General features: G+C 53.2%; 1 protein-coding gene across 1 annotated transcript; it reads right to left on the bottom strand.

Annotated features, from left to right (window-relative positions):
• Nucleotides 1-107: 107 nt before the first annotated feature.
• LOC310881168 (C-type natriuretic peptide 2-like) lies at nt 108-4,747 on the bottom strand. The gene is made up of 3 exons (XM_083798076.1): nt 4,159-4,747; nt 2,241-2,537; nt 108-1,977 (listed from the first exon to the last, which is right to left on the bottom strand). The coding sequence occupies exons 1-2, from the start codon at nt 4,255-4,257 to the stop codon at nt 2,259-2,261; spliced, it is 378 nt and encodes a 125-aa protein (XP_083654202.1). The 5' UTR covers nt 4,258-4,747; the 3' UTR covers nt 108-1,977; nt 2,241-2,258.
• Nucleotides 4,748-9,122: the final 4,375 nt, after the last annotated feature.

The following is a 9,122-nucleotide window of genomic DNA, read 5'->3' as shown; positions in this document are numbered from 1 at the left end:
ATGGCAGCGCGGGGGCCGGGCCGGGCTACGTGCGCCCAGCGATCGCCCCCGCCCGCGCAACAAAGGGCCCCGAGGCGGGCGTTGGGTTGGGGGGAGGAGGGGGGCGAGGGTCTCTGCGGCCATGGGTTGTGTGGTGTGTGGGGGGGGTGTCCCCCCTGTGTGTAGCAGGGCAGACAAAGCCCCTCGTGGTGGTGGTGGTGGTGGTGGTGGGGTGTCGTGGTTGCAACAGGGGGGCTGGCACCTGGGGGCTCGCTGCTGTGTGCAGCATGGGGAATGGCCTGCGATCCTTGGGCAACAAAGGAGAGGGTTGTGCTGGGCTGCTGCCTGCTTCGCTCCCCCTTTTTAGGCCCTCGCACGTGGCAGCAGTGGGTCCCCCAAGCCTCCCACACCGAGGGAGCAGCGGGTCTCCAGGCCCGCTCCCTGCCATCACGATGTGAGCAAGGATGGCCGCCGGTCCCTGCTCTTAGGGCCCCATTCCTTTCTCTGTCTCCCCTGCATGGGTTTAGCCAGGCGTGCTCTGAATGCGGCTGCCTCCCCAGCAGGCTGCGCGGCACAGCGTGAGGACCATGTTAATGAGGAACTGCAGCGCTGCTGCTACCCGCGGGACGTGACGGCGGAAATCCTGCCCACTGCCCCGAGAGCTGACGGCGTGCCTCCACCACCTTGGCCCGCCTTTTGCCGGCTGGCTGGGTTTGGGGTGTGTGAGAAGGGAGTGCTCCCCGCGTGACAGCCACCGTGGCCCAACTGGCACCCCACGTGCTGGAGAGCCTCTCCAAGCTGTGCCGTGCTGGCTCAGCGTGCTCCGCTGGGAAGCAGTGGGGCCGGTGCAGCCCAAGCCTGGGCTCTGTGGGACAGACCCACGCTAGGCTTGAAAGCCTCCATCCCTTGGGAGGGGGGTACCCAGGGAGCAGGCACCTGAAATGTGGTGCCTAAGATGAGACGGAGGGAAAGGAAGAAGGTTTGGGAAGGCATGGGATGTGGGCTTGCAGATGTGGAGGGCCAAACTGGCCTCCCTCACGGCTCGGCCAAGCAGGACTACACTCTCAAGATGGAGAGGGAGGGTAGGGGGGGTGGGTGTCTAGCAAGGGGTCACACATCTCGTACGTAACCCAACTCTCCTTATACAGCTGCTATTCCCGGTGCACGGAGGGGCAGGCGGCTAAGTTTAGCCCCGGCCGAGGTTACGACCTTTTCTTAAAGGCCAGGGGGGGATAGCTGGTGCAGCACAGCCGCGGAGCTGGAAGGGGTGCGATCCCTCGGCGGGGGGGAGCCCCCCTGCGCCCCCTCCACAGCAGCCGGCCGCGGGGTCGGGGGAGCTGCCTGGGCACCCCCTGCACGCACGGGAGGCCCTCTGTTTGCTCGGCAAACACTCCGGCAGCCGAGCTCCCCGCGCAGGGGGGCAGAGTGCGGGCGGGATGAGCCAACGCAGCAGCCCCGTGCCCCCGAGCGGGGCCCACGATCGATATTTCAGCCGGCTGCCCCCACAGCCACCTGGCAGCGGCCCCGCAGCGCCGGCCCCGGCCCGCTGCGTGCCGCCCGGCCCACCCGGAATGGCGGCGAGCACCCAAAATGGCCCCGCGCGTGGGGGCCGCGCCGCCGCCGGAGCCGGGGCCGGGGCCGGGGCCGGAGCCGTGCCGCGGGCTCTGCCGCCACCTCCCGGCGGGCGGCGGCGGCCCGGGGTGGGAGAGGAGGTGCGGTGAGGGGCCGTGGGGGGTCCTGCCCCCCCCCCCCCCGCAGCCCCTGGGTCTGAGCGAGGCGCCGCTCGCGGGGGCGGTGCTGTGAGCTCGGACACGGCAGTTAATTAGCTCTGTTTAATTAGCGAGCGAGTCCTCACGCACGAGGAGCGGGCTGAGGGGCAGCAGGAGCGCCACGCGTCTCCTCCGCGCTCCTCGCCCGAGCTTCAGGGCTGCAGCCGCTGGCTGGCCGTGCTCCTTCCCGTCTGGTCCCGAGCTGGTCCTCCGCAGGCTCCTTCTCCACCTGCGGACAGGCATGGCCGGTGAGCTGCCCAGCAGCCAGACACTGGCTGGGCCCTACGTCCCCCACACGGCTCAGGCAACCTGAAAGTCAGCGCTGCCATGTCCACGCTCGTTGTGTTTACCCCACCAGCACTCCGCTCTTTCTGCCCCACAACCCACCCTCGGGCCAGACCCCCCCCCGCCCCCCACTCCAGACACTCCCCACAATTCATGCCCTGAGGTCTCCCCTTACATTTGCTGACCCCTCGCTGCCGGCCCGCTCACCTCCAGGTCTCTCCAGGCCTAACACCCCAAACCACTGAAGGTCCCGATCCGATCCAGTTTCAGCCCAAAGCAGCCCCTGGGCACGGCCTTCCAGGCCCAGTCTCCAGGGAGTGCCCACTTGCGACTGGTGAGCGTCTTGCGCCAGAGCGGGGCACGGGCAGCTCTGGCCCCAGAAGGGAGGAACGGGAGGGTGGGGGAGAGCAGCTGAGGTCCCGAGCTGGACCCCTCCTCCTTTGTGTTCTCTTCTTCGGCCTGCGTGGATTCAGAGTCCAGGGGCAGCAGCTGGGAAAGGAGCATCTGGGAAGGTGGATAAACAGGGAGGAGATGTGGTAACAGTGAAGGTGCCTGTGCTCCCGTTTCTCATTTATCTATCCTGGTGATAAGCCTTGCACCCCAAACCCACTGTCCCACAGCCCCACACCTTCCCCCGGCCTCAGGCAGGACATAAAATAGTGTCTGCACGAAGCACTGCATCTGTGACATTGCATCCAGACCAAGGTCACCAAGAGAAGGGCTAGAACTGCAGCTCCTGCAGTCTGAAATGATTTTGCTGTCCGTAAGAGCAGGTAGGAAGCTGGTGTGGGTGTGCCTCTCCGTGCACCCCTTGCCCTGCTGTTGTTAATAGGATCCCCCCTCTGCACTTGAAGATAATCAAGGCTTCAGGCCTTGGTCCTTTTGCTGATGCTGAGCTGTGCGCTCAGACTGCTTCGTGGCATTTTCCAGAGGGCTGCTGGGGAAGCAGGACCTAACCCAAATACTTGGTTCTAAAATAAGGGAGAGGCAGGCATGGCAGTGTCGTGGAAGAAGGCATGAGGAAGGCAGACTTCTCATCTACTAGGAAATTCTCTAGGTTTTCGGTGCAGGTGGGCATGTGCTAATTCAATTATATGCCTCTGTCACTGCCAGCAGCCTCCGGCTGTAGGGAGACGAGTCAGGAGGTACGCTGGGCCTGAGGAGGCACAGCATTACTGCCCATGGGGTCAGCCTGCGGTAGCTGTTCCACATCTGTTCCTCTTGTGGATGCTTGCTGACCTAAGGCTGAAGATGCCTTTCTGCAATTTATCTCCATTCAGTTCAGCAGTGAGTTAATTGAAGCGGACACAGACATCTTCAGCGAGGAGTGAAAGCGTCTCCATGGTGAGTCATAGCAGAATCGGTCTTGTGTTTTTAGTTCATATCCTAACTACTTCCCTGCAGTTTTCCTTATTGGACAGGGTGAATGATGTGAACACAGTGTGTCAGAGCACAGGTTAGGGGTTGGAAAAAAAGAAGCTGGGTAAATTCAAAAGCCCTAAATATTGTTTCTGCAATTGGTGAGAGTAAAAGATTTACCAGAATGAAGAAGCCCTTAGCTAGCATCTTGACTCTTGGACTAAAAGAGGGCCTACTGTGGGGTATGACTGAGCTTAGGAGTGAAAATCCCAACATAACATGGTGCACCTTCCTTCTGAAATGCCAGAACCAGGCCACTGAGCATAATAGATAACCACTATGTACAGTATTTCTCGCAGATCCCTCTGCATGCCTGCTTGTCACTTAATGCAAGGGACGTGGCTGTGATTTCTGCTGGCTGCTGGCACAGGGCTGAGTTAGATAGGACTAGTCTCTTTACAGCTAAAAGCCTCTGCAGGCAGTGTGGAGTCCCCCAGTCAGCCTGCCCCAGACCAAAGAGCACTAAAACACTCTTGTCTGTTTTCTGCCTTGAAATGCTGGTGCTCCCCAAGGAACTGCGTTATAAAGATACAGTCATCCTAGAGCTGAGGTTATTAGACTGAAGGGGAAAGAGCAGTGAGAATAGACAGCACCCTCTGGCAGCTGGAATTTGGGTTCACGACTCATCCCAGGTTCAAACACGACCTCCCCAAATTGCCCCTGCTACTCCTGAAACCTCCCTCAGCTCCATCCCAGCCCCTCCTACCTGTAGCCTCTGTCCTGGTAAGGACATAGCTTGAACGCTGGCAGAGAGCAGAACTGAGAGGAGGAAAAGCGAGCAAGGCCATGACTGGAGCCCCAGCATCTTCTTATCCCAGGGCTTGTGGGAGGTGAGGCAGGATCTGCAGCATCTGTGATCCCTGTCCCCTCCTTGCCTTTATAGCTTTGGTTCTGGCAGGCGCCTGGCCCCCAGCTCTCTGCTGAACTACCCCCCGGAGCTCCTTAACCTTTCAGCCCTTTTGTCCATGGTGATATATTTCAGGGTGAGCTCAGCAAGACCCCTTCCTCTAAAGAAAAAAGACACAAAGGTGTTTACTGAGTGTCTGGGATGACAAATGTGAGTTGAGCTGCTTCTGGCCAGGACCTGGAGGTGTCTGTTAGGGTCAGAAACAGGGTGAGACTTCAAGACACATCCTGAAGAAAGGTATTGAAGGCTGCGTTGTACAGTGATACTGAACACACTCCTCTTAGGCAGAGTGCTGTTAATGTTATTTCTTTAACCAGCGTGAGCATGAACTACAGCTCATCTGGTGACAGTCACACTGCTCTCTACAGGAATTGTCACAAATTCGACTGCATGACAACACGGACTCTAGTTTTTAATATTTATATATTGATGAGCCAGTTGGCCTGGGAACACAGAGCCTTGCTGCGGTAGGTGCGTGAATTCCAGCACTAACTCTGTGGGATCTGTGGCAGTGACAGGAGCATGGGTCTAAATACATGTGGGCACACAACATGCACACTGGTTGTCCTGAGTCATTATTCAACGTACACCATCTGGAGGGCTGGGCTGAGTTTCCAGAGGAACCAGCACAGAAAAGAGCTCATCGAGGCTGAACTTGCACTTTCTCAAGCTCGGGCACACAATGGAAGTGGGACGCCGAGGAGCAGACTCTTACCTCCTAAATCTTCTGGCCATTAGTTCCCCCCCTTTATTTACCTCTCCCATTTTACTGTAGTTTCTCACCAGCTGAACAAGGCAATGAGGTCACTGTTTGGAGACCAGAGTGCAGAAGTCAGCCTGGGTGTGAAGACAGAAACTAATCAGGAAAGTTTGTTGAGGGAGAAAAAGGGAGGACTGTACCCCAGTACAGGAACAGTAGTAGTTGTGCTAGGTGAGTTTAATACCTTCAATACCGTTCTTCAGTATCCTTGCACAAAGCAGTTGGGACAAAACTTGACAGGCAGTGTTCTGCTGTCTGTTATTTACTTTCTTTTTTTTCTTTTTTTTTTTTTTTAAGAGGAAAATAAGAAAATGAGTCTTTTGCAGAGGTAGCAAAAGTCACAGTTCAGTTATTTGCCGTGTCTTACTTTTCTCCTTCCATCCCTCCCTTCTTTGCAAGCATTTTTCACCTGTAGATGCAGATTTGTGGGTCCCTTTCTTCTCTGCCCAAGGAGCCAGAGAGTATTACGAACCATTTTGCATCAACCCTGTGAAAAGTGAGCGTGGGGCTTGAGTCTGGAACGCTGAAGCTAGAAGCAGGAGAGATTTTGCACAGGTAGGGTAATGTGTGTGGGCATATCCAAGTATATTGACTCCACCACTGACCCATGGATGTTGTTGGCTTCCAGGCAGTGCTCTGCTGATCCTCTCTAGCAGTCTTGTGTCACCCCTCACCCGGGCCAGCTATCCAGAGCAAGCCTGCAAATGAAATGGCTACCTATGCCTCTGGCTAACGGGCCCCACCGAGACATTTTGTGGGTGAATTGCAGGCATTACTTTTGTACCAGACTCTTACACCACGGGTGACTGCTGGAGAGTCACAGGATGTGCTGCTCACATGGGCATTCAAATGGAGTGCCTGTGTACAAGAGGAGTGCACGATGCACATGCACAGCCAGCCCTTCTATGCGCTGGAGCTCTGCAGTGGGAAAATGTGTGAAAGTTTCAGAGGGCTGGGAAAAAGGGGAGGGAGCGTGCGAAGTGGACATGTGTTCATCCCACGTGAAAGATGTCTCTGAAAATGTTATTCTGTGCTACCTGTTCACATTCTACCATCTTGAAGCAGCAGAGTCAGTCTGTCAGAGTGTTCATGCTGCTTGCAAGGTGGCCACAGAGAGAAAAATCTCAGTTTGAATGCACAAATTCTGTGAGTCAACTGTTTTCCTGAGTGAAAGGTAAGAAAAAAAGCAATGATGTTTTGTTTTTGATACAAAATGTGGTGGTGGTTTGGTCTGGCATCCCTTGAATGTGGTAGCTCCCATGCTGTAAAAAGAATGCCAGAAATGTGTTTGCAATTGCTGCAAATTCCAGCCCAGCTGCACGCAAACTGAGCTCTGCAGGGATGGATAGGCTCTGCGCTCTCAAGTGACTGGTCCCCTTCTTGGGTCCAGCAAAAGCTGGGCCTGGCAGGAGGGAAGGAGTCACTACTGTCCCATATGAAGCAAGAAACTTAGGAAACTGGAGAAAATGTAATATTTTTTTTCAAATCCTTGCAAATTTGCAAATCCCGTGAAGCCTGGGTAAATTGCAGGTACTCCTCGACTCAGGTGCAATGAAGTTGCAGCTGCTTTGTGTCCCAGATCCTTGCTGGGACTGCAGCGTAACTGAATAGTTGCTCTGTCATGTCCTGGCAGTGACTGTAAAGTAAAAAGGCTCTGGCAGACGACGAGTCCCTGATTGCCCCAGTTTTCTCAGTCTCAAATAGGTTATTGTCCTTCTTTCCTCTCTGGTGCTAACAAGTTTCTTCTGTAAAAACCCTTCCCCCTCTGATGCTGGGACACTGATTCTAGAGCTTGCAAGACCACCAGAAATGAGGTCTCCTGCTGAATCACAATCAGTCTTTTATAAACAAAATCGCTCAAAAGGAAAGGAGCAGGGCAAACAGAGAGTGGGAGGACTAGGAGCTGGGTGAAGTACTCTGGGAACACCCGTTGGCCCACGGTGATACAAAGGGCTGATGGTTGCTGCGGGCTCCAGCAGTAAGGACAATATTTGTGTCATTCCTTTAGTGCAATGGGTATGAGTCTGGAGCAGCCATGCACTGGAGTCCCTCAGAGAACGCAAACTCCACTGATCTTGGTACTGACTAATCCCCCCCACAGTACAGGCTGTCTCCTTCAGTAGCAAGTCATGGTCATCATGGCAACCACAAGCGGAGCTGCTTGTGAGCAAACGGCAGCAAATGGCTGCTTAAGGTAGCAGTCTCTGTGTGACTTTTCAAGCACCTCTTCCATCCACAGGACTTCTTTTGTCCACGATACAGAATTGCTAATTCCTCCAGTACCAGGAGAGGCTGGTGGGGAGAGGGGGATGCTCCACCTGAACAACCTGCAGAAAGGGACCATCAGAAACTCCCTTTTGATGAAATACCACTCTCACTTGAACAGGGAGTGCTGTGCCCATGGAAGAGGGAAGGACAGACTGCAAAGCAGCAAAGGATCCGCTGTGCCAGTCCAGTCACTGACTGCCAAACCTTTGTACTGTCTTAGGGAGTTGCTCTCTTGAAGGAAGTTTATCTGCTTGTAATGGAAAAGGGCAGCGCATAGCCTGAAGGTAAGCCAACACTTAGACACAAATTTATGGCCAGATTGCTACCTCCATTCACACTAGGATCTCCCTCAATGAAGTATTGTCACACATTATATCATTCTCATAGGTACAGAAGATTTACTATGCACACTTGTAATGCCTTGAGCTTAGGTAGGAATCCATCATATACACTGTTTTTTCTTTTGTTCCCATTTGTGAGTGACATACGTACGCTGTGGGTGCTGGTGGAAGCATTGTGTACAGTACACGACTTGTATTTACTGTTTAATGCAGAGCTGCTGCCTCTGTTTCTTGTAGCCTTCACTGAATATTAATGGGGGGGAGTAGGACAGTATTGCTGTAACTTTCTGATCTTTGTATTTCATGCAATTGTCCTGTTCTTATAGGTGTGCTGGATTGATGTTTGGCAATATTATACGGTAGTAGCTGCAAGGGCACACATCCCCCTGGTGAGTCATGGGACGTAGTCCACATGAGCCATCTCCATTAATAAAGCTGACATGACACCCCATGGGTCCCTTGTTTCTACAAACTGCTAATGTGCTTACATCCATTGAGGTGTTGGCATAAAAACCATTCCCAGACCACTGCAAAACTATGCACTTTCTGACGCTTCTTCTATATAGCGATCAAAATAAACTATTGCAGTCTTTTGTCACTATTTACACAGCCGGACCAGAGGAGAACTGAGCAACAGGCTCTATTTGCTGGTAAACTGAGGATACCACAATGACCATAGGAAGAGGGAGATCCTCAGAGAAAGGATGGGGAAGATCTGAAGGAACCTGCAGACCATTCTGATTTCTGTCCAGCAAGTCACTAGCCTAAGAAGCATCTGCTTTCTAGGCAACTGACAGGTAAGAGGAAATAACTTGTACTATAGCCCTGGGACAAATGCCAATTTGCCTGTGAGACAGGAGGTTAAAGGCTGTTTATATGATTAACATTCAGTTAAGGCACTTCTTGTTCACATGATAGTCTAAGGAGTGCCAGGCCTGACTTGAGCACTAGTATGGCATTTCCAGAAGGAAAGAGGTGAAATGCTTGTCTTATTTGAAACATAACCATAATTTTGCATATATACATTTTTTAAACTTTTTGATTTGTATTCTTATATGTTCTCTATTAAAGCACTCTAGACAGTCTAAATGAGCCTGTGTTCTCCCCCCACCTCCTTCCCTTTTCCCCCCATCCCTCACCTCTTCTTTGAGATCTGTAGAAGAAAAAGATGCAGGTAGCATTCCCCTCAAAGCCATACTGGGCTCTACAGAGCGAAATCAAACATAAAATGGCCTGAACCCAGCAACGGTAGTGGTCCTGTGTTCAGAGAATCTGAAAGTTGTACTTAAAACCACATACAAGATGGGGAAGAAATGAGTGTTTTTTTATTCAGGCATTAGGATAGCTGCCCTTTCTCCCATTTTTTGTGTTTGTTTTTTTAAATCAGGGCACTT

This window comes from Anser anser (genome assembly GCF_964211835.1).
Source record: "Anser anser genome assembly, chromosome: 1".
Classification (NCBI taxonomy): Eukaryota; Metazoa; Chordata; class Aves; order Anseriformes; family Anatidae; genus Anser; species Anser anser.
This window is presented reverse-complemented; position numbering and strand designations above follow the sequence as displayed.